At 35.7% G+C, this 27,121-nt stretch overlaps 1 protein-coding gene across 1 annotated transcript in view; it reads left to right on the top strand.

The window, feature by feature from the left end:
• Positions 1-27,121, top strand: part of LOC139961091 (major facilitator superfamily domain-containing protein 4A-like) — a 99,266-nt gene that overhangs the window by 57,448 nt on the left and 14,697 nt on the right. The window contains exons 6-8 of the mRNA XM_071959975.1: positions 828-1,004; positions 25,172-25,319; positions 26,599-26,669. Of these exons, the coding sequence (XP_071816076.1) occupies positions 828-1,004; positions 25,172-25,319; positions 26,599-26,669 (396 nt within the window). The remainder of the gene's footprint in view (positions 1-827; positions 1,005-25,171; positions 25,320-26,598; positions 26,670-27,121) is intronic.

Below are 27,121 nucleotides of genomic sequence, written 5' to 3'. Positions count from 1 at the left end.
GTTCTGACAATTATCTCGATAGAAATAACCATAATTTGTGAAAGTTTCTAATGTGTTCTGTAATTGTGGATCATGCCCCTTCATCTCCCTGCCCTCCAACCCTTAAAAAGGATTAACCTTCTATAATAAGACATGTGACGACCAAAAGTTAATATTAACGGTACATTTGTACAAAGCTAGTGCACATCAGGCAATCTCCCGTCCTCGTAGCTAACTTTACATCGATGAGATGTGGAATTTAGACTTTTGGATATTGGGTACGTTGTTATATAGTTATGGGATGTCAAACATGTTGATAGGCTTTCATGAGGACCTTGTAAGCATTTAGTCAAAAGAGATCCTGAACTCTTGGACATCTTCTCCGTAAACTGACATTTTGACAATGCATCAAAGACACACACTGCTGTATTGTTTTTAAGCTTAATGTACTCTATCGTAAATTGTTTACCTCTAAGAATCCCCTTTAAAGCTATCGCATTCATCTGTCTGGATGGATATATGCTGTCAGATATGACATTCATTTGGTCTGGAGAGGGTGGTGAGGTTTGTCAACACTAATAATATCCCGGGAAGTGGGTAAATACTAAATTCTATACAAGATATTCTTACAAGGTTTCCTTCCACCTTAACAGTGATAAACTGTCACTCGATGTTAATTAAACTAATGCAAAGAATATTTAAACTTCAATTACAAACCGGCTAGCTGCATTCTGTCTCTCGTGTTTGCCGGGGCATGGAATGGTCTTTTGTATTTCCACTCTGACGATATGAAAAAGAAATGAAATTGTACACTTTCCTTAATTTCTCTTATTCTCTCGTCCCGACAGGCTGGTTATGGAGGGTTCATCTTTGCCTATGCAGTTCGTAACAGTCATATAGAAGTGTCGGCCAGTGACGGGGCCTACATGACGTCCGTCTACTGGGGGTCGTTTGCGCTGGGGAGATTACTGTCCATTCCTATATCGACCAAATGTTCGCTACCACTCATGTTACTCTGTAATTTGGTAAGTGTTCTGTGCAAACGTTCGTTCACACGATAATTGGTAAGTGTTTTGCGCAGACGTTAGGTCACATGACATTTGGCAAGTGATCTGTGCAAACGTTAGGTCACATGACATTTGGTATGTGTTCTACGCAAACATTCGGTCACATCAACGATCATTCGTCTTAAACGCTGTTAAGTCCACACCAGTCTTCTGTTAATACTTGGGAACATATACAGAAAGACCTTGATCATCTCCAACCTACATATCAGAGGTTTCTGTAAAAGTATTATTGGCATGTAGGTTATACTTAAAACGTGACCTCCATTATCGGGTACTCTTAAACTGTTTGTCAAGATATATAGAAGAGGATAACCAGGACAATTAGAAGGTTAACCAGGACCGTAAGAGTACCAAACATGCATGAAGCTCTTCCCCGGAATACTCAACAATTTTACAATATTTCTTTCAGCAACATTTTTCCCTGACTGTCTTAGAATAATTTCTTTCCATGGTATATGATTACACACTGAGTGAACTGTTTTGCATATGAATAACCGTCATAGTGACCAAGGTTGAGTATAGTACAGATTTTTTACTTGGTGTCTACAGACTCTTTCTCTTGTCTTTTAAAATCAGTATTTGTATAGTCAGCTCTTATTACATCACTTAATGTAGTATAAAAGCTTTAGTTATGTAATTTCTTGTTTTCCTTGCCTACAATTGTAAACTTCTTAAACATCATTTGTTCACATGACTTCAAGATACAGCCAACACCACAAATCTATTGTGCTGATATATATATTTATAAATATATATATATATATATATATCCTTGTGAAATCATGCAACTAGCAATAGCCATAATAATGTTCATCAATAGATCTGTGGGCCAATTTGTTTGATCAATGAGTGGGATTGTTTTAGTACATATTTACTGTCGTCTGCCCTGCAGGGTACAGTAATCGTTGAATCTGCTCTGCTAATCAATGATGTTCTGATCTTGTATTGCTACGATATACACAAACTAATTTATTCATGGAAAGTCAAACAATAGATGATAGATTTATCTTTTATGTAAATATATTTGTTTTTTAAAATCAACATTAACTGGTAGAAAAATTCAACAGTTGGTAGATCAATAATGAAATACAAATTATATATATACTGAGTCTAAAAGAGACATCGCGGGATGAAAATCTGCGAGGACAGACATCAGAAATGATTTTGAATCTCGACAATTAATCATTGCGACCCAACCTCCTGTTTTTAAACAGGAGGTGGACAAGTATAGTTTGGATAGGAGAGAAGAAATAATCTTCAAACATTTGTAAGTAATCACTAATCAGTAAGTGAATTTGAAAGTAGGCTATGCATTTTGTTTAACCTGTATTATGGGAATAAGTGCAGCTATCAATGGTATCGTAAAGATAACTTTTAACTTGAAATGAGAATGATTGATAAAATATACACTAATCATAAATGACAGAGATTGCCACGGTCCTCCCCACTACCCTCCGTCTTAGATTTGATTGTATTCAAATAAATCATCGTATGAGGCCGTTCCATGTGCATGTGTACCTGTGTACTGTAAGCATTTGCGTGTGTACACACACATATGCAAGTGTCCGATTATGTACCCGGCCGGGTTAATTGCCTTTAGTTTGGTTTCCATTCACAATTTTTTTACCGTTTCCCATCTAATAGCTTGCTGATACCACCCATTCCATGATGACACGTTTTAAAATTATATGAATTGTATAAAAATGTAACAAAATGGAGATCATAAAGATGTTATTACACAGTCATAAAGAGCTTATCAGCTAGCTTCCATAATCTATTGGTAGTCTCCTCCTCAATGAAATGTCCTTCTAGAAAGTGGATATGCAATGACACTTCATAGCCAGGAGTACATCAAGTATGTCCATAAATCATAGGTGTGTTTTAAGTTGACTAAAGGGGGATTATTCTAACGAGATCTTGCAACGATTGTTACTCCGAGAAACAAAAGAATAGCTGCTGCCTTTATAAATCATGTTGAGTTGAGAGTAATCACAGACTTGCGTAGTGGATGGAGACAGTGTTAATAATAGCAAGAAACAGTGTTGTATGTGGTAACAACTGCTGTGTCTGTTTTGTGATGTCAGGTCTTGATCTAGCACTTGTTCATTCCTTCGTCTATTGGGACTATCAATTCTTGCTGTTCAGGGGGCATAACAGGGATATGTATGTATCTTAAAAAGATAAGAGGTGCCGTTTTGATACATATTTTGGATCAGGCTGACTACAACAGTCGATCTGCTATAGTATGTGGCTGTATACACTTGTATAAAGATTGTATGTATGTATATAAATATCTATATATACAGTATATAGATATATATATATACATATATTTATATATATATATATATATATATATATATATACATAAATATAAATATATATATATACATACATATATATATATATATAAATATATATATATATGTATATATATATATATATATACATATATATATGAATATATAGATAAATATTATTTAAGTGTCATATAGTATAATATAGTGTTCAGTACAAATTTATGGAGGATTATACCAGACATCTGTAGATATTACCATAGCAAATATGTCGTAGAGGTTTGTTTCTTATTCCAGCTGTCTGTGTAATAGCTATACATGTAGAGATAACACACTGTGAGACTCAACGAGGATAAAATTCCTGATCTCCTTAATATACCAGCCACACAGGATTTTGTTTCCATAGCTTGGGAAGTATCTGAATACAGGTGTTCAAATAGGGCTAAAATATACATGAAGGGTTTATGGACGAGAAACGTTTGATAGACTTCATAATACATACTACAAAGTAATTTGTAAACCTGTGTTTACAATGGCTGGTTGTGTGTGCAAGTTATGTGTCTCTTCTGCACATGAAACAATCTTGAACACAAACCATTGTAACTAACTTTGGAATGAGCCTACAGCATATTTAACTTAAAATGTTCAACTTTTTTTTTTTAAATTGAACATCAGTTAACACATTATGAGTATATAGTCATACAACACATAGTACAGATCGACACATATCCTATCCCTTGATGTGCATATATAAGGATCAGACTATCAGGTAGTAATTATAGTCTCTTTTCACTGCCTTTGTGAATGTTCAACATACATGTGTTTCATCAAAGGACAGAATGTTATAGTCCGCTCTCACTTTAACATCTTTGTTTGCACACAGTGATTGTATAACTACATTTTATATGCAGTGGTAGATCAAGTTGCATGAGATAAACGATCTCCTCTCATTACATTTGACTAATTTGTTTCTTTGGAATACTACATGTTGAGTTGCTTTACAGCTTATAATAATGACCAACGGTGTAGCTGTGTTTTACTGCGTTATTTTTAATATTTGCAAATATGTTTTATGCACAACAAAGAATTAAGGCAATTATTATTCACAGTTAAAATTCATTTAAAACTGCAGAGCTTCATATTTCAAATGATCACAAGTTATAATAGCCGACTTAAATTAAGCCAGTGATCATTCGATACAACAGTTATCATGATTGATGCATATGCCATGAAAATTTATACGAAAGACCGTATAAAACAAGTTATCCCTAACTATTTAGTGAAAACTTTAATACTTGCCATCAAAGATTTATTAACAAAATGCAAAATTTTGTGAGATACTAAAGTAATCTAGATATAACAAAGGTCAAACAATAACCAAGAATTGGGTTTCTGGTTGTATCTTGAACAATTAGAAACACAGGATTGTCAACCTGAATTCATCAATAAATGCGGCGTGTACATCATTCCATACTTCTGACACTCTACATCAGCTCTCCTTGGAGCATTACAAATTAAACCACACGGTATGACAGCTTAATTCATTTTGTGGAACTTGCCATACATATATATCAATATAAGAATGTAGTTTTTGTTTTGTTTTTTTTTACTATGATATTCCCACCAGTCATATACAGAGTCCATTCACTTCATGGGTTCCTTGCTCTTTTTATATAATTTACTTGACAAGTTGACATTAGCGTTATAGTAAGTTCGGTGTGAGCGCAATGTTTTGAGATATACCGTGGTGGTGTTTCAGAACATTGTATGTATAATGTAGCTGTCGCACATCATGGCATCATTTGTTCAATTACCATATACAATAGTATGTGAAGTAATGAATTAAATGAAAAAAAAAGACTGGGTATACATCCTTGACAATAATCTCTCTTTTTCAATAGCTTGCCCTTTTTTTTTCTTCTTTTTTTTTCTTTTATAGTTTAGACATAATGTCGCCTACTTTTTAATGCCTTTAAAATTTCCTAATTTATATAACCAATGACTCAAAAAAAAGTTCTAATTGAAATTTTTCTTCCCAGAGGGAATAACCTATAAAATAAAATAAAAATTTGGAATACTTTTTGCTGTTTTTAATGACTTCGAAAAATTCGCTCCTGTAAATGATATGATTTACTCCGATGAAATTTGAAAGCGTTATTACGAAGCGAGCAAGGATGCAATGCACAACAGCTTTTTTTTTATAGGAAATCACATTAATTAACTTGATTACAGAAAAGCTAAAAGAAAAGAAAAAATTATGATGTATATGCTTCTCTACATGTGAACAGTGTGGGTGGTAAATTTTAATGACAAATTCATACCAAATATACTTTTTGTACAACATAAATATGCCAAAGTATTTTATCTGGTCTATATATTTGGCATAGTGGCGCCAGTGACTGTACTTGTTTTAATGGTAGTAGACAGCTTTTTCATTTTGATCAGCTCCAAAAATCATACCCACAACTCTGAACCGATGTGAGAACATTTGAATAAACTCACATCATACAGTATGATGGATGCATGCATGCACAGCATGTACTTAGTGGGAGATATAATATTACACTGCACCTATTATCTGCACGGCAACCAATTGTGTTTTCTTCTATCAGACAGTAGCAGACAATGAAGGTCCTTACAATTATTGATCAATCTCAGATTGATCCGGTGTACGAACCAACGTCTTTATTATGGCAGTTTATCAAGATTGATGACTATATATATATATATATATAAAACCTTAAAATAGTTCATATAATGCCATTTATCATTGCTTTAATGTAATACCTGTTGATCAAAGGCCATTGAAATCACTGACAATTATAACTGCAATAATAATAGTATGAATTGAATCTTATTTATTTATTTATATATTTTTGTCGTAGAATGACTCACATTTATGCCGAAGATCGTGTCTAACCAGCAAGAATTAATTACTTTGTTAGATCAATATGATACTTAAAATGCAGCCTTGCTAGATATTATGATCGTGGCAGTAACAATAGATGACAAAATCTTTTTTTTTAATGAGTAGTGATGTCGGAAAAAATATGAATGCTTGCCCAACCTTAAACTGTCTGTGTTTGATTTGTGTAGTGAAGGAACAGATTGTAGATTGTTTGTTTTCTGTTCATGTTGAAACAAATGATTCCTTGATTCTGTTCTAAGTTTTAATTACTGGGATCGAAGGCAAAAAGAAACATGTGAAGCAAAGATGTTGTATGCATATGCTGCCTAGTATGTCACACCTTAGCCGGCTTTTAAATATCTTAGAGGGATTGAAGACTCGCCCCAATCCGTGTGCGGCCATCTGAAAAAGTTAACTTTCTGTTGCTTGCAAGTGACGAATTGTTTGTTTTACTTCAAAATGCAGACAGTAATGAAACGTGATACCTTGTTATCTTTAGCTGGACCTGAGATGTCCATCGCTATATCATTTATACACTGTGCTGTGCACGGGTATTGACTACAACTGTATGTACTGACTGTACACTAGTGTCTAACTACCAACGGTAGCAAGCTGTACGTGTGTGTATTTTCTGGGATCGATGGTGGTGTCTAACACTTCTGTTACACCTCATTCGAAACTAGGTCAGATTACCAGCATCAGAAGTTTCTTTTTGCGCGAGTCTTCACACCCTTTAAATCGCCATGCATAGCTTGCATGAACTGCAAACACAGTACAGTATGTAAAACCCCTTAGTAAGCTCTCAGCTGTTTGTGGTTTTGGGTTAGGTCATTAATTTCATGTGAGGTCACCATTTGGCAAACTTTTTTAAAAGATTTACAGGCACAATCTTTTTTTTTTTTTTAATGTATTAAATTTTTCATCTCCTCCAAAAAAGCTGCCATGATAGTCTGAAATGTTCATTACAATAATAGTTTCAGCCAAGATTCTTACATGCCTTGGTTATGGACCTCTTTGCTTTTTTGGGTTCATAAAGGTATTTGTTTTGAAGGATATACAGTTAAGGTCTTATATGTTATGACTTAGTAGTCAGATCTTCTAGACACCATAGTGCAATAAATCAATATTATTGTGTCATTTTGTAGCTTAACTTGGACACTGAGAGAATTAATGTTACACACACTGCAAATGCAACAGGCTGATTTCACAATATTTAACTGGCATATAATGTCTGTGAATGTTTACTATTGTTGTCAACATCTTTGTTTTTAATTCACCTAACTCTACCCCCAATGTACGTACAATCCTCTAGTTGACCTCCTAATGGTTATTACCCTTTCTGTTGCAAAACAGAAGTCCCGTATTAGATTGCATATGAATGTTATGTGACATAATTGTTGCACATTATGTGACATGTCACATGTTATGTGACATGTAGCTCTTTTTATGTGGCATATTTAGTGCGTTATATGACATTTTTGGCATGTTGTGTGACATATATGTAGCATGAAATGAGACGTATATGTAACAAGTTATGTGACATGTGTAACAATTGTTATGTGACCTGTAGCAATTGCTATGTGACATGTAGTGTGTTTCATGCAGCAATTGTTATGTGACATTTAGCAATTGTTATGTGACATATGTAGTGTGTTATGTGACATTTTTAATGTTATGTGACTATGTAGCATGTTATGTGACATGTTGAACATGTTGAACATGTTATGTGACATTTGTAGCCATTGTTATGCGACATATTTAGCCATTGTTATGTGAAATATATAGCCGTTGTTATGTGACATGTAGCGTGTTATATGTAGCAATTGTTATGTGACATGTAGCAATTGTTGTGTGACATGTAGCAATTGTGTGACATATGTAGTGTATTATGTGACATTTATAGCATGTTTAGTGACATATATGTATCATGTTATATGTAGCAATTGTTATGTGACATGTAGCAATTGTTATGTGACATGTAGCAATTGTGTGACATGTAGTGTGTTATGTGACATTTATAGCATGTTTAGTGACATATATGTATCATGTTATGTGTAGCAATTGTTATGTGACATATACAGTACAAGCTAAAAGAAGTTGTTTTTCCTCGTAAGTAATCGTAGCTGATTTGTTTCAAACTGTATGATCACAAGTTGATGACGACACAACAATGAAAGCGGCTGCAACCAGCTTAAACGAAAAAACGGTTAAACGCTGTCTTAATTAGTGGTGATTGAGCTGTATAAACAGCGGTAAAATCCAATCAGTGGAGTAATTTTAAGAGAGGACCTAAGGATATATACTGAAAATTAAATAACAGCGTTTATGCAGGTATACTGGATGCTGTGATGCTAGCATTAAAATGATGGAAGCATGAGCTGGCTTGCACATGAAGTACTGCTTCAATGTTTACAGCTCGTCTGGGATATATTTGTAGCTGACATTTTCAGACCTGAACGTCCGGATAGCGTGGTCCCTTTTCTAATTCGACATGTCATATTTATTTTTTTATTTTTGTTAGTCTTCTTGCTACTTCACATATGTTTTGTTACAAAAAAAATTAGAAAAAATTACATAGCTGTGAACTTGTATTTGAAGTATCAGGCAGTATGACAGAGGATATCATTGTGTATCACACAGAGAGTATCACACAGTATACACAGAGTATCATATAGAGTATCACACAGAGTATCACAAAGAGTATCACAGAGAGTATCACACAGAGATAATCACACAGAATATCGCACAGAGTGACGCACAGAGTGTCACACAGAGTGTCACACAGAGTATCACACAGACAGTACCACACAGAGTATCACCCAGAGTATCACACAGAGAGTATCACACAGACTATCACACAGAGTATCACACAGAGAGTATCACACAGAGTATCGCACAGAGTGACGCACAGAGTGACGCACAGAGTGACACACAGAGAGTACCACACAGAGCATCACACAGAGAGTATCACACAGACTATCACACAGAGTATCACACAGAGAGTATCACACAGACTATCACAAAGAGTATCACACAGAGTATCACACAAGGAGTATCACACAGAGAGTATCACACAGAGTATCACACAAGGAATATCACACAGAGTATATATATATAAGCAGTATGATGCACTGCAGGTGCACACCCAGCAAGAAGTATGAAGTATCGCGACTCAAAAACAAAAAGTTAGAAGTGATTAATAATCCAGCGATTATTCACTTCTAAAAATTGCAGCATTGCACATATACGGGCAAGCATATATTCATAAAATGAGTAATCTAATGTACTGTACCAGCATATTAATCCCCGTGAAGTGAGATCTACGACCTAGAGGCAACTGCACAGGTTAGATCAGAAAAACATTTCACATAAAGATATTTTTAGCAAGTTTTATGTCTGAACGGTTAAGTTGAAAGAATGAGTAGTGGGTCACTACAGGTTAAAAGTGAAAGAGGTATATATATGGGGGGGGGGGGCAGAGGTTGGTGGGAAGGGCATATGCGGGCTAGAAATGTACCTACTGTAGTTGAATTAGATAAGTTGTAGTATAGCTGTTTGATTAAACTACTGTAGTAGATTAAATGGATATATGCAGGTGGCAATCAATGTAGCGCCCTCTTTTAATATCTCACAGAGATAAGTACTCCACTATAGTCTCTAATGGAGGCGAGATATTTTTTATTGATTTCATATTATTGGCTGGCTATTAACCTGCAATCCTTCCAATGAGTGGATCGCAGAAAGGAGCCTCCGATATCATGCATGCTAGATATTTTCAAAAGCTATGATTTACTTATATTTCTAATATAATCTTACTTTTTAATATATCCTTGAAAAAGCAATTTGAAATGTTAATGCCTATATCAGTCAATATATTATTTTTTTTAGTATAAATATCATTAAATGGCCAAATTTGTTGTGTTTTGGCAGAAATATTATTTTCCCCGGTGGATAAATAAATGAAATATTATATAGGGGAAAATCAGAAACATTAGCACTTAGCAGATTAATTGTCATGATGGTCGACATCATTCCATCTACTGTTGCCAGACGCCATATCTTCACCAAGAAAAATGATATTAGGACGTGGTTTTGATCTATTTAAACAAGACAGGATGATTTTTTGGTTTCAGTATTTCTAGATTGCTGCATTATTTATAAGCTCTACAGTAACAGACACAGTGAATGGTGTCTCTCATTTTACTTCAGATGTTTGAAGGGAATAAAAATGAAACCATATTGGATGAAATATAATGAAATTGTTGAATACTTCTAGTTATATTGTTATACATCCACTTTTTTCGTTCAGAACTTTTCAAGTGAGTCAAAATCTAGAATGCAATGTTAGCTGTGACAAATAACACATACGTTGACTTTTCGTAAATGTTTTCTAGCTACTGTACGTTATTTTTATATTACATAATAAAAAATAAATAAACATTACACTAGCTATTAAATAAAAGAAAAGCTAAAATTAAGTTTCATTTGTACTTTAGACTCTATTACCAAACGTCCCAATTTTAGCTATGTAGTACAAGAGGTGCTCTGTCACCATTAATTGCAGGCCGTCACTGACAGTTTAAAATTTTCCAATAAATGTCTCCAATTATCAGATTATTGTGTGAAGATGCAGACAGAGGGCTGTTAAAACAACAGCTGCTAATTTGCAATTTGGTCATCAATCAAACAGCTCAGTAATAAGGAATTGTAAAGGCATAATTTGTTAGAGGAAAAGTACTGTTTTGTTTAGGATAAGAGCATTGCGTGAGTTAAGTACACCTGAGGCGATGTGTATCTGATGTCCATGTGTCAGTTTGGGGGATTTCTCAATGATTCAATGTCACACTATGTTGTTGAGTGCTCCACATTGTAGAATAACATTGTCCTTATGATGGTTAACTTCAAAGAACAGATCAAATCGGCACATTTTTTCTTCTTCATATTTTACGCTAATAAATATATCTATTGTGTCATTCAGCTGGTTCAGGCATGGAACTCTTTATAATATGGACGTAAATAACATTTGATTCTGTATATATGTAAATTAGCATGTACAGTAATAAGCAGTCTTTATGATACTTCCCTATGGTAATTTGACTCTGATATGCTTTTATGTATCTACAGTAATTATAAAATTACCTGAAGGGTTTGTAAATAATGACACTGGATGCTATAGTTGAAGGGCAGGTTAATGCTCATGTCTAATTAGACTGTTGAGTATATATATGCAGGCTAGCAGGTAATACACAATAACTCAAATTTGTCAATATGACTTACCTTTCAAATAAATCAAGATCATAGAATGAAAGGTTAAACCGTGCTCAGAAGTAAGTATGACATAGCTACATATGGTAGGTTGTAGGAGAGGGGTAGGGGGAGGGGGCAACAGAAGATCTCCCCATTTTACATCTATAGGTTGAAATAGTTATACGATGGTGAGATTTTACAGAGATGAACCTTAAACAATTGAACCTTTTTCAAATAAAGTTTAAAAATCATTAATCACTCGTGCCCAAAGAAGCAGGCCTTGAACTGGCATACATACTGTACTGATTCTATTTGATATACATGGCGATATTAAATAAAACACTAATGACATGCAGCCAAGGGCAAATGAGCAGGGTGGGGGGGGGGGGGGTTGGGGGAAAGGATGAGGCTAGTACACATAGGGGGTAATTTTCACTACTACAACAATAGAATTTCCTAGGAAATGTATAAATTGTCCTTCAGCTGTCTATACCATTTCCCCTGCTACCAAACCCATCAGAACCATTTTATGTTTTGCTCGGGATCATAACACAATTATTATGAGTCATATCGTACGTTGATGGTAGTTGTTGGTCGTATGTAGATGTCTAAATGCAGAGAATACACAAACATGGTTGATTTAAAATAGATTAGAAACAGAATGAAGGTACAGCCATAAGAGTCCGGTGCATAATATAGGACAATGCTATCCACTGCCCGTCTTGCTTACCTATCTCTGCACTACTGAGCACCATCACCGTACGGTGCCTAAATTTAGTGCCCTGCTATATATCCTTCTGAGGCAATCTTGATCACATCCTGGTGACCAATCACATCCGTGGACTATACATCCTTCTCAATCTGCCGTACCATCATGAATATTCAGTGTATAGTATTGTCTTAAAGTCAGGATATTTGTCATCCAGTACATTCACTTCTATGTTTGAATTAACCCTTTTTTTCCCCTTTTTTTTCCTTTTTTTAATTCCAAGGAATGCTTTTAGTAGTATGTTTGCTGGATAATAGTTGTAATTACCTATGTAATTACCTGTTATGTTAATAACAGTCTATGTGGCTGTCACATTTCACTGCAAATAGCCAGGACACAATGCATGGTGACTACCATTCTTATAGTGAAGTGTACTGCTGCATGTATCACAAATGAAAAACCAACTTCAGTTATATTTTATTTAGCCCCACAACTTAAGGAAAGTTAGGTTTAACTGCACTGCTTTTCCAGAATGAAGTAAACTTTGTTTTCCATTTTCCATCTGTTCTGCTAAATCTCTTGTCATTTTTTGCTAGCTCACTTCTGCCTATTTGCTGCCTTTATCAAAAATTTCTCCGAGCTTACAGAAGCGGCAGATAATTTTTTTGAAAAAAATTAGGCAGCAGACAGACGACGGATATATTTCTGCCGTAAATTTTTCAAACTCATCCTTATTTAGGGAAAGAAAATAAAAGAGAATCGTGAATGCCAGCAGACATGAACTAGCCTGAGTGTCAATCAATACAGTTGTATAGTCAGGACATGTGTGACTATATGGAGAACCAAATTCATACTCCTCTCTACATATCAAATAGATAAATTCATCACAGCCGCGCTATTTAAAAGTCAGTCTTCCGTGGTCGTCATAGACAAATTCGCAGACTCCCCCGAAACATTTCTACTCTTTGTCTTTCAATGGCATTAAGTCAATCCAATCTGTTTAATTGCTTGATTTCCGGCAGTGTAGCGCAAAGAAGAGGCAAATTCAAGGACTTTTCCATGCCTTAATTTCCCATCATATGTAGCCAAGCATCCTTCTAGCATTTTCAAAATTGGTCATTGACAGTCTTCCGCTGATGTTTGTACTGATAATTATCGCACTCTCTGGTTAGTAACAATAAATATTAAAAAAATCTGATTTTAAAACATTGTAGACCTTGGTTTCTAAGAAAAGTGACCTTACATTGAAATTATCTGTGAGAGATCTCTCCCCCTCCCCCCCCCTCCCTTTCCCCACCACCCCTTTTTTTCCTTTAACAATTTTATTATATTTCCTTTCATGTTTTGTTGTTTTTAAATGTCAGGAGAAGCCCAGAGTTGTTGTAGAGTGACACACATTTTTTCACGGAGAAAATTATTAAAATCTTGCAATTTCTTGAGGCAAAGAAATATAATTCCCGTCTATCATCATTCAAGGATAGCTGTGTCGACAGAAAGAAATGAAGTCTGCCAATTATCAAGTCTACGACTGTAAATCCAATAATTTTATAGGCATAATGATTCTATTTAAATTTTGCAGTTTCTTCGGAAAAAGAAAGGTAAAGTAAAGAAAAGCATCCAATTATTCAAAATTCATTAATTTTGAGGTTAATTGACATTCAAACATGCATGCACAGTATGGTAAACTTTGAAACAATCATTACCTCATGCAGTTTTTATTCGTAATTTATTTTCTTTTTCTGGGTTGTTTTTATCCATTTTGGATTGCTTTTCCTGATAAATTTGTGAGGCAACTTACCGTTAACATTGTTCGATGGAATTTGTGTCAGAAAGCTGCATAATTATTCATATATCCTGTTGTGTTCTTGAAGTTTTTCTGTGATTTTATCTATAATCTTACTCCTCCGTGCTAGAGTGCAGATAATAGCTACTGGCATATTCATAAAGTGTTGATCTGGAATTGCTGGTTCAGTATGTAAATTCTTTTTTCTGGATCAAAATTTGTTAAAGTCTATAAATTCTGGTTTTCACTTGTTTTTATCTCCTAAACGAGTTATACAAGTCAGGTTTTTATATAAACAGAAGAGAATTCATATAAAGTACTGTATTCTGGCTAAATATAATAAGACAAAAAAAAAGTAATTGGTTTTCAAAAAGCAAACAACACGAATTGTGTGCCATAACTGCCTCTATTAAATGAAACCAAAGGATTACCTGAACATTAAATCGTCATCTTTCGCACAAAGAAATTGTTGATATTTAAAGCAGTTGTTTCGTTCTGATTTAATTCATATTTCCATCCAATTTGAACAACCTAAGCCTTTCCAGACCGCTCACTTATGATTTAGATATGAAAAAAAGAGTAATAAAAGTTTGCAAGTTAGTAATATTATTCCATTTGATTACAAAAAAACAAATGAAATTGTTGCACAGACATTTGTTTGTGTGAATTTTCCAATTTTTTTCAATTTGTTCCTCATCATGTGATCTATAAGCTAAGCTTGCTAGTTGGTCAAGTTGACATTATACCTAGTGTCAGTTATGTAGCTTTGAATAGTATTATAAATACAATTACATACTTCAACTCAATAAGTTGCTTTCAACATGCTTGGTTGCCACTACATCAAACTTTGGTCTCAAAGCTAGCCTAGTCGCATACCTTTAGTGCAGTACATCTATCTACGTATACACAGTCGGAAGTGAGTTTATGCAGGACTTGCTGATGAGAGTCAAATAGGTTCATATCTTTTCTTCAGATCAAACCAGAACCAGTTTGATCTGTCAGCATCAACCTAACTGACTGTCCCAATTATGGTGACACAGATATTTTATCCTTGCAGCAGGGGAGAGTATCTAGATTTAGCATAACTGATCTGGCGTTTACATAAATTTACATGCCCCATTGAAGAAGGAACGGTACTTATATTTGTTCCATGTACCAGCATGATCAGTTTGATCTTCCCAACAACTACGACCACTATCAGTCACTGATATGATGGAGCAGTTTGACCTTTATTTCTTTGTCAGAGAAACAAGACATTATATCAAGCCATGCAACCACATGGAAGTGTAGCTGACAACTTCATGCCAAAGTGGCTTAATAGACACCCAAACAGTAAACAGGATCGTAACATTGCTGTATGCATCATTGCCAAAACAAAAATAATAATAATAATATAATAATAATAATAATAACGCTGGTAACGGAAGAATGCGCCTCAATCGAACCTCTTCTACCTGATCGGATTGATAAGATCTCAAGATATGACCTATATCATTCAATATTGCATCCTGTCTAGAGTACCTTCTCGTCTGAGATTTAACATGCAGAGCTGTTATTATGGGACATTAATTAGTGTCAATGGAGACAGTGGACTCCTGCATGGTTAATCCTAATTGGAAGGTGATCCTCATGCTCTGTGTTCAAAGATGATCACATGAGACCATTAATTTGCATATATAGGCTGAATCAGTTATGATCATTTGTAATGTAAAGCCTTCCCTCTTACTATAATACCTGTCTCCAATCTACACATATACATGCACTTACCCATCCACCTAGCCCACAAGAACTGGTAACATGTTTGTGCTCTCGATCTGGGTCACTTCACTTCATACCCAATCTACCGTTCAGAATTATTCATATCAACGTACATTTTCTCAAGAGGTTGCTTCAGAAGGTTTTTCTGCTGGTGATCATAATTTATCTTTGATCACATTTTCCTATGTACAGCAGATAAGTAGTGTTTGAATGTACCCATTGTTCTTCATGACAACGAAACTTCTTATGTTCTGGTCTTATTGACTTTTTACTCAGGTTTTGTCTAAGATCGATTGTTCATTTTGTAATGTGTTGTTTGAGCTTCAATATTTCAAGAAGGTTTGATTAACTGTGACCAGATGCAAAAGAAAAGAAGGTTGCTTTAAATTCAAAACCTACATTTTAGGACTCTCATGAACAGGTTGATTACTGACAACTCTATTACCTTTACACACAAAAAAAAATCCACCTTGACAATGTAGAGCCCAAATTTTGATCATGACCAGGAAACACTTTTATATTGCTCAGACAATGCACAGACTTCAGAGATCAGATGCCATGATATTTAAGCTTCAGTTGGAAACATAGAACATGAGAATGAATCGAGAATAAAGATACTTCTAAAGTAAAGGTAATCCATCCTTCTGCTCTTTGCTTCTTGGGGTGTCAACTTACCTGACAATATGTGATTGATTTATCAGTTTTGGGAAAAAGGAGGGAGGGACAGGGAAAGGGGAAGGGGAGGGGGAGGAGGGTGAAGTGCAGGAGACAATAAAAAAAGAATAATTCAGTTACACTTTTAGTGATGGAAATCAATATCAATTTTTTTTTTAAGAATTCAAATTTGGCCGTTTTTGGACATAAAACTATGTTTAATCCAGGTTAGGAATGGAGTGCTTCGAACGCATGCCAGTTATCGTCTGTGATGCAATGCGTCTCCAATTTAAAGAACACTTTTGCACATATATTTAGCATCGAATGGAATCATTCATCAAAGTTCGGTTATTAAATGTGTTGTTTGTTGAAATCAGCAATCTTGCGGTATCTTGGTTTTGATAAATCTTTTGGAACTTGTCCTAGGGTAATAAGTTTGGAAAACATCTAGTCTTTTAATCTTGTAGATTAATTGGTCATTTGCAATGTTATCTTTAAAGTGAGAATCATTATTTTTCATCAAAACTAGTTGAGCAACCACCATCCAGCCTCAATTTTCTGCATAAAATTGTTTACCAGTTACAAACTGGTGACAGTTTGCAATGAGTTAGACGTGCATGAAACTAGTTTAAATTTTATTTATTCAATATTTCCACAACAATTTACAATATACTGTTACAAATATGTACAATGAACTAAGTTATGTATATGCTGCGTGCATAGTTGTGATAGGAAGTGTTCTAAGAAAACCCAAGTAGAGCACTACCATGTAGGAGGATAGGAAGGGAGATAAAGGTAAAGATTGAAGCAAGTAATTAGACCAAGAAGCAAACAGCAACATGTGTTTACCTCTGTTTGTATACACACTTATCCAGATTGAAAGAACACAGTACGAGGAGATGGCAATACAGTCACTGGTTATCATACGCTGTACTACGACGTGTGTTCCTTTAAAAATTCAAACCGATCTGAAAATGGATCGTATTTAACCAAATTCACATTTCTGCTGTTTGCGTCACAAACTAGATCCCGTCATGTTTTTTGTTGGACTGTGCCCTTTTATAGAATATTCCGGCTAATATATCTGCTGTGCAAAGCCGTTAATGACCTGATGGGTATGGTGTAGCGTAGCAGAACTACCTTTATAATGTAGTATTTAGTTTTATGTCTCTGATGATAAAAACCTTAGAGATAAATATCAACCATCAATCATTCAACTCTATGTAATAAAGAATCAGGGTCTTGGCCGACTATAAAACTGTGTCAGTGTGTGTACCAGCTGCATTTCTGAGATGTTGCTTAAATACTGTAGTAGCAATTTAACTTCTAGTAGTAGTAGTAGTAGTGCAGTACATTCATTAAAATTGGACTATTTTTTATTATTTCATCAAGATTTAGAGAGGTTTTTTTTCTGTGTGTTTGGGTGAGTGTGTGTACAGTGCATGCACTCATTCTTTTGTGGTGAAAATAATTGTAGCTATTTCAGTCCTGATTGTTTCACCACCTCAGTCTTTGTCAATAAAATACTTTTCTGTTTATCGGGATACAAGAGTACCGATGGTAATTCAGATATGCTGGTTATATATTTGCTGATACATATGTTCAGTAATTATATTCATGGAAACACTTTACGACCGTCCTCGAGTCGTAAGATATATGTACAGTCGTATTTATAGTCAGCTGCAGGAAACAGTAAACATTAAATACTCCGAACAACTTGAAGGTAAATTCCATGAAAAAGACCAATTTGTAAATATTCACATCACATCTACTCTTCCCAGTGTCTCCGTACAACCGTTGCAATCCTCGCTATACCAGAGTAGTGTGAAATGGTGAACTGTTTATCACTGTACATCCTTACATTCTCATTACCACTCTTGCTCCTTCAAGCCTCAATGAACTGGCAACGATCTTAGCACTGCAAGTACGTACTGTACATAGTAGAAACAGTTCCATGCAATCACTAATCACTTCATTCTATCACTCTTCCTGCTTTACCTGCCTCCTCACAACTGTTGCACTCCTGTGTTGTACACCAAGTCTATAGAGTCAACTGGTGGTGACCTAGCAACATTAAGTGACTGGTATTAATATAAATCCAAACCATCCCCCCTTCCCCCTCCCCTTGTAGCTTATTTATTCTAGCTACAGAAGTGTAGTATGATCATGCTCATCAAGGGAAATTCCCAAAACTGATAACCTGTTTTTAATTATACCTGTCTCCAAACAACATACAGTATTCACTCTAATCCATCTTAATTGTTGTATCATATTGTATGGTATATGGCAATAATACTAGTATATCATATTGTACTATACTACTGTACCATACTACCATACTGCTGTACATACTAGTACTACCATACTACTGTACTATACTACCATACTACCTGTCCATACTACTGTCCATACTACCATATTTCTGTACTATACTACCATACTACTGTACATACTACTGTACCATACTACTGTCAGATGGTACCATTCTTTCCTATAGTAAGATAATGGAAAGATGAGGTAGCTTCAATGGGTAACGTATTTCTTTGGTTGAAGAGTGGAACACTGCATCCATCCCTTCCTCCCCCAGCTTTGATGAATCTTTTAGATTTTAAACAGGTCCATGTTGCTTTTCCTGCCAAGTCTGTAGAGCTACTAAACGTCCATTAACCATCTTTGTGTAAATGCCGAAAAGATTATATAATAGTTCAGATATTGGTAAAGAATGATGACAAATCCAATATTTGTACTTTTTCAGCTAAGCTTAATAGCGCATCATAAAAGCCGGTAGGTTTGTTTTTTGACGTCACAGAGACCTTTAGAAAATCAGGACAATGTACTTTGCTGACCGGACAAGATGTTTTTGTCGCAAGAAGGTGACAATTTTCGATTTTATCGGGATGTATGCACTATGCAGGTAACTCTAACCTTAAGGCAGATAAGTTTGTTACTCTGCTCCCCCAATATTCCTCTATTAAGTATCGCATACATGTTTTCCTCAGTGGCAGAGTACACTTTACAACTAGTAGACTGTGACCAACTTGATGCAGGGAGACTAGATTAGCATAGCGCATTGCATTAACGACAGTCTCTTCAGTAGAACATTTACATATTTATAATCTACAGTACCAATTAAAAAAAAAAGTCCTCTCAGTCACATCTTAATTCCTACTATATTTATTTACAACACGTTCTGTGAATATTTCTAAAAAAAAAAAAATTACACAAAATTCACAAAAAAAAATAAAATATGCTTTCTGCCATGACTACATGCCATGGAGTCATCATAGATGTTTGTCAGCACTACTAAGATAGGTATGTAAAAAACAAAGAACATTTTTGTATAAATATTCATGTTTTTTGAATATTCATAAAAAAATCACACGTATGCTTTTTGCGATGACTACATGCCATGGAGTCGTCATGAATGTTTGTCAGCACTACTAAGATAGGTATGTAAAAAACAAAGAACATTTTTGTATAAATATTCATGTCTTTGAATATTCATAAAAATATCACACGTATGCTTTCTGCGGTGACTTCATGCTATGGAGTCGTCATAAGTGTTTGTCAGCACTACTAAGATAGGTACATATAAAAAACAAAGAATAGTTTTTTTTCATGAGTACTCACGTTCTGTGAATATTCATAAAAATAATCACACATATATATGCTTTTTGCGATGACTAAATGCTATGGATTCATCCTAAATGCTTGTCAGCACTACTAAAGATAGTAGGTTTGTTAAAAACAAAGAAGATGCTGTGCAGTCAATTTTCACAGTGACTGATTCTGCTAATGTCATTTATAAATATCTTTGGAGCCTCAGGCTCTCTTTAAAGCTCTCTGCTCTGAGTACGCAGACCGTCAAGTTAGTAATCGGGGAGAGCTTAGCGTACATGTACGTGACACGTGTACGTGATTAGCAGATAAATTATTTATTTGGTTGCGTCATTTCCGTCAGTTTATCGCTCACAACATTTATATTTGGCAGTTCTGCGTCCGTGCATGTTGTGATTTTTGTGACACTGGTGCCAAGGTACTATGATGTAGACAATACTAATATACTACGCATGCATAATTGATGTCGCAGTGTATCGGCATGAATCTTTCATCAGTTCTTACCCTGTATGGCGGATATGCTTAAAATTTGTACAGCTAAGGGTTTCTCCCCTCAGAGGTTAAGGATGACTAGAATATATACAACCATCCAAAACTATCTTTCTATCGTTAAAGTTGCTCAAGACTGAGCACTGACGCCTGGAGGGGGGCCATACATTACTTCCTAAGAAGATGTAATTTTTGTAGAGAAAAGTGTGAATTCTAACACAATATCCTTCCCTTAACAGATACCCACATGTAACCTCCTGTCTGAACAAGGGAATAGCTGCATGGTTGCCCAAGCTGATGTAATTAATCTACATATATGCGTTCTTTGGGGAGAATGACCAATCTCTGGCTTGGTCACTTTTATGAAATGATTTGCAATAGAAATGATTTGCAATAAAAGGAGAATTTTTAGAAACTTTACATGACTTTTCTGTGTCTTCAGAGCTGTTGTTATAATCTGTATTTGACGGCAGTGAAATTTTATAAGCATGCATGGTTAGTCAGTCTAATAATGAGTGAGCTAGGTCAGGGAATAAGTCTATGGGTATGATCACAACAGTTAGGAACAAATCAGCACACAGAATCAGTGAATACATTATGAAAGCAAGTCTACTAGTGATCTATTGCCAAATAAAAAAATGAAAATAAGAAATTAAATACTGCACAAACAAAAAAGACGAAAAAATGAATCAATAAATTTTGAGTGAAATTATTTCTGGATAACTTCTATTCGTCTAATGAAGATGAAGACAAATTGCAAATTCTACTTTTTTTGTGTTTTTTGTTTTGTTTTGTTTATTTCATTTTCTGTATCATTGAAATGGACCTTTGAGTTAGTTGATTGGTTGTTATAGTGCTTCCCTAAGGTCATGAAGTGTTTTTACTTAGGCATGGTCTATTTTTAAATTTGGGTTATGGAAATAGAAATGTGTAGTTTGGTTTCAGAATATATCTCCTAGAAATAGAGTAATTACCTTCAAGACCTTTCGTCTATAAATATTCTACACTTTCTAAATTTAGAAATAATGTTTCAGTAATTTAGATTCCTTGCCGGAAGGAATCTATGCGATGTGTATGTGTGATGGGGTGTGGGTGTATGTATGTGACACTTGCTTATAAACACAGTAACTCAAAGAGTTAATGGTGGATTAACTTCTTACTTGGTATGTGGATCTGTCTTATAGAGTTCAAGAAGCCTATTGTTTTCTGTGAAGTTCAATGGTCATATTCGGATCAACAGGTGTCAAAGTCTGAAAACTTTGTAAACATGATAACTCCAAAAGTACATCTTTATTCAACTTCATACTTGGTATGCAGATGCAGCTTGTTGAGTACAAGAACCCTATTGAAATTGGTGGAGGTCAAAGGTCATTTGCGGTCAACTTCAAAGTGAAAGTCTAAAACATTTTGTAAACATGATAACACAAGAAGACTTACATCTTTCTTGAACTTTATACTTAGCATGTAGATCCAGCTTGGTGAGTGCAAGAATCCTATCGAAATTGTAGAGGTCAAAGGTCTCATGAGGTCAACATGCATCAAAGTCTGACAACCATTTAAACATGATAACTCCAAAATTAAAGCTATGATTAATCTGTGAATTCACCAATGCTATAATTTCCTTTGGTGACCATGGTTTCAGTTTAGTTCTATGAAGGATCTCTATAGGTCTTTCAACAAGACATACCTGGCATCCAGGTAACAAAATCTGCTTCAGGGTTCACACCCTTGCTTTAAACGTGCACTTAAACCTACCAGGTTTCTCCCTCTGAGCTTCAAGGGGTCAACAGGTATTCTCAAGTGGGCATAAACTGGCTCAAGGGGTCAATAGGATATATATATGTTTATCCCATCTACTGAAAAGTGCAACAAGCTGAATTAAATTGGATCCTTAAGACCAAGTCACACATTGGCATTAACGAAGACCCTGGACTACTCAACCAATACACCTTCCATAAACCATGTAATCACAGTTAAGCCCTTCTGCATTGGGACGGCAGCGTGCTTGATGTATAATTTATTGACGATGTTGTCTCTGGTATTTCATTTGTTATCATTTACACTTACGGTTTGGCGGAGGAAGGTTCCAGGGGAAGCGAAAATTTCAAATAAATTTTCTTATTCGTTACTCGTCAAGTCAACTTTCGTACTATGTCTTTGTTTTATTACTTGGTTTTTGGTATTTTGTTGTCTTTGGAGTACATCTGGCCTATTTTCTTCACTAATTTATGTACATAAGTGTGTGTGTACTGCTTTGATCCTCCTCATTCTTAACACCCAAAGTGTCTAGAAGATCGAACCTTTTCCTTTAATATATCGCAGAGACCGATGAAAGCGAGTTGGGTTCACTTTGAAGTCACTTCACTTTAGTTTTTAATTGATATCTCTACTCAGGAAGTGGTGCCTCCGACTAATTCTCTCACCGATCTCGTACTTTTATTAAATTGGCCACGCTTGACGTACGGACGAGCAAGAAATGGTTGTTGCAGAAGGACATTTTGATGTCCCTTTGTCACTTTTAAATAATTGACAGGTTATGAATACTAAAATACCTTTTACAGACTCTGTGCTCGGTGGAAGAAATCGTCAGGCTTCGACAGTCCTCTCGGGTGGAATGCGACTTAATGACGACAAAAATAAAGAAAATATTCCAAGGAGGGAGGAGGTCGGGCATTAATTTAAAATTTAGATTTAATGAATTTGGAAAGCAAAATAGTACAGTCTCTCTCAGTCTCTCTATCATGGCAGAGAATGTGACTCTGTAATGAAGAAATTAACATCATAGTTTGCTGTGTCAATTGCATTGGAGGCCGGCGATACTGTAAGTTGATTGCTTCGTAAGCACAGCTGGCTGGTTAATTTGATCTTAAAATGTACGGAAATAAAGTTAAATCAAGATACTTGCTAAGATTGTAAACTCAAGTCCTTAATTGCAATTTCACTGGTGTTTCAACTTCTTTTGATAGAAGAGGTAGGGAGGAGGGATGAGGAGGAGGTAGGGAGGATGGGGGTATGAGGGGGAGTGGGTAATGGGAGATTGATCCTCATCACTTTATGGTTATCCAAATAAGACCATGGTACAAACCTTGAGAGAGGATGTCTTGCAGGGAAATAGACTTAATTGAATTCATTACTACAGCCATTTAATTTTATCAAGATTCTAGTATTGAGCAAGCAGAACTGATCAACAAAAAGTGAGGTTTGAATGACAAATTTCAGTCCTGTCCTGTCCTGTCACTATGTCAAGTAGAGGGGGGTGGGAGGGGGGGTCTCCTATCATCTACTGTGACTGTAGAGTGCTACCTGCCAACCTCCTCCAACCAACATGTAAGATCTCCTTTGACCATGTTTAATCTTCATTGGTTTTGCATGCAGTAATAAACACTGATGTGTTAATGATAAATGACTCATGCACGCATTGAGGCTGTTTGATCTGAAGCTGCAGCATATATATTGCTTGGCAGTTCAGCACAAGTAGTTTGTTGTGAACGATGTTATCTATTGTAGAGGATCTTTGTCTATTATATTGTAAGTGTGCTCTTGTACAAAGAATGAACACTATATAACTTGTCATGTACAAATGATGTTGTAATTCCTACTTAAAATCTATGGCGCATTAGTCAATACCTGGTTCACCTCATTAGCCACCCAGTTGGGACAAGTTTTTTCTGTACTGTCATGTCCCACTTCAGAGCACTCGTAGTGTCAGAACGAGCAGTATGAATATCATGTTTCTATCAGATAAAGGTTAGGAACTGTCTATACTGTCAGTAAGAGTGCTTTGAAGCATTACATAGGACAGTTTAGAGAGGTATTAGCATTAGGAAATTTTCCCAACAGGCTTGCTGTTAAATTTCATATTACATGTGGCATGTGTTCCACACCTCAGTGTGTATGCGGATCAGACACCCCGATTTGAACCCAGTGATACACAAGGATCAAGATGGGTTTAAATCTCTAGCTTGGCGTTAAATTTCTATTAAATGTAAACGCAGCTTGAGGTCAACCTGGGGTCATTATTGACCCGTAACTTCTGCAGGTGTTTGTGGTGCACGTAGTTCGTACACAGCTAGTAGAATGCGTAAATAGCACCTCTGCACATCACACAACATATGCATTCGCATATGTTCTCTTCTCATTAAACAAGCCTCAACTTCCTGTTTGATGATGAAGATCGATCACGGGATCTGATACCAAGCAGGGGGCGGGGTGGGAGGGTGGGGGTGGTCTAATGTAAATACAAGGAAGTTAAAAATCAGTGCCTGAAAATTAAATTTTTATACTTCACACTCATCCATGATATAATATGTTTTTACTAGTGTATGAGCATCTGTGACCTATTTTACATTCAGAGGTACATGAATTTTGTTTGTCTCTGGAAAACCCAACGTAGAACATCAAGATTGCATTTGTCAACAAACTTTGATTATGACCTCAGTGTTATGGATCCATATGAAAGTCCTTTAAATTAGCATGTGTTTAAATTAACTTTAATTTAACATGTATTTAGTTTGAGTGTGTATATAATTGCAGTACAATCTCAAACTTATGTGTTTGACACATTGTTGGTGAAGTTTCATATCATCGTATAATACTGAAAATTTTTGTAATTATCAACGGCTTCAAATAAAAATATGTTTTTCACTCCATTTTTATCGACAGATTGGTTGCTTAGTAGCCATGTCCATAGAAGTTGTCTTCCATGACAGTCTGGCCACCTTGTACATCGCATCTGCCATCTTTGGTGTCTCACTAAGTAGCGTCTATCCTACCTCCATTGCTCTTGCAGAACATAACATTAATATGAATGGTAAGTGCTCTTTAATTAAAAAATTTGTGAGTTTCAGTCTTTTTTTCAGCTTGTTAAATTCATTAAAAAAGGTAATTTATTATAATGCCACCTACAGTAGCAAGAATGAGTGCTGTATTGGAAGAGATGGCAGGAAAGGGAGGGGGAGGGGGGTGAGGCATTGGGAAATGATATCAATCAATAAGAATCTTGAAAAAACCTGTTTAAGAAATTTGACATGGGTTACAACATTAAACAAGAAACCATAGGTTTGTGTGAGTATAGAAATGTCTATGTATATATATTAGCACTTTGGTTTGAAAGCAGTAAAAAGCCAGCATGTTATGGGGGGGGGTTGGGGGGGAGTTTCCATAGGTACCTATTTTCTGGCATGTCTGGCTGGAAAAGGAGGATTTGATTTCATTGTATTTGCTTCTGAAGGTGAACCTCTACTACATTGGCATTGGAAACCTAAATCTGAGCTAGAGCTTTGAAAGTGTGTTAATTTATACCGGAAAAACTGGCTTTTGTGAACAGATGGATATGTGAATGACCAGCAGCAAGACAAAAGCCATCAACATTATTTGTCAATAGTTTGAATGTAATGTTTGCCATGAGATACTATGTCAAAAAATGATAAGTCAAAGCAGTGACAAGCCAGAACCTATCGCATTTAATATTTGTCAATCTATCAAGCATAATAATGTCTCCCTATCCTCTCCCTCCCCCTCCACCTCCCCATCCCATTCAAGCAAAATGGGAGAGTTGAGGGGGTGTGTGTGGCTACGAATGGCTCATACTAATACAAAAGGAGTTGAAGGCGATGCACACAAGTTATTACAACCAAAATTGGCAACATTAGTCATAATTACTGCCATGGAAATTTGTTGTGAAGCACGTGTGCATAACCCATCTGCAGACGTCATTTCGGTAGGTCTCGTATGACTTTGATGTCGTTTAGGAACGACGGGAGAGATGTAATTTGTGGACATGACGGCACGGAAGTCGTCATTAGATTCTATGCTCTCACTGAGTACGTCGTGTAGAGTTAATATGGTTTTAATCTTCTCTATTGTACATCTGAAAGGCTTTTTATTTCGCTTCTCTTTTGACTTTTACAATCTTTCCTCACCTGTCAATATTACTCTTTTCTCCTCTCCATCCCTGACGAGAAAATTGATCTCAAAATGCTCTTTCTATCCAAAAATTCACCTTTGATTGTTTACAATACAATATCCTGAACACAATCTTTATTGATTTTTCCCCCTTTTCTCTCTAATGCCCGGTGAAATCCTTTCAGGTTTTGTGACGTCTTGCTTGGTAATAGCAGCCGCCAGTGGCGAGATGACTTTCCCCATTCTCTTTGGCAGGGTAAGTTTTTATCGAGCGCAACGGTAAAGTCGTACAGATAGTAAAACTTTTGATATCCGACATCAACAGCATGAGCACCGAGGCAGGTTATTGTCGGCGTCTGGTCGACTGCTCCGTGCTTAATCGTAGCTGGCCAACTTATGGCAACTACTCTACAGACATCTCAGACACGGTAGATATGATTATGACAACTGTTCGTGAGTCTTTTAGAGCGCTGATCTTCTCATAGATACGAAATTCAGGGTAGAAACTTGCTTTGGTTTAAAATCCTCTTGTTGAAAAAAGATCACATTACAGATAAATGAGAGAAATCCTTAGAAGGATTTAGTAGGAATGGTCATTGTATCTGCATGATTCATTGACAGCCCTAACTACATAATAACTACAGTATTATACTGTAAGCTAGGTTGTTGTTTTGCTGCAATGTTTTGACCAAAATCTAATTATTTGTT

This window comes from Apostichopus japonicus, chromosome 20 (genome assembly GCF_037975245.1).
Source record: "Apostichopus japonicus isolate 1M-3 chromosome 20, ASM3797524v1, whole genome shotgun sequence".
Classification (NCBI taxonomy): domain Eukaryota; kingdom Metazoa; phylum Echinodermata; class Holothuroidea; order Aspidochirotida; family Stichopodidae; genus Apostichopus; species Apostichopus japonicus.
This window is presented reverse-complemented; position numbering and strand designations above follow the sequence as displayed.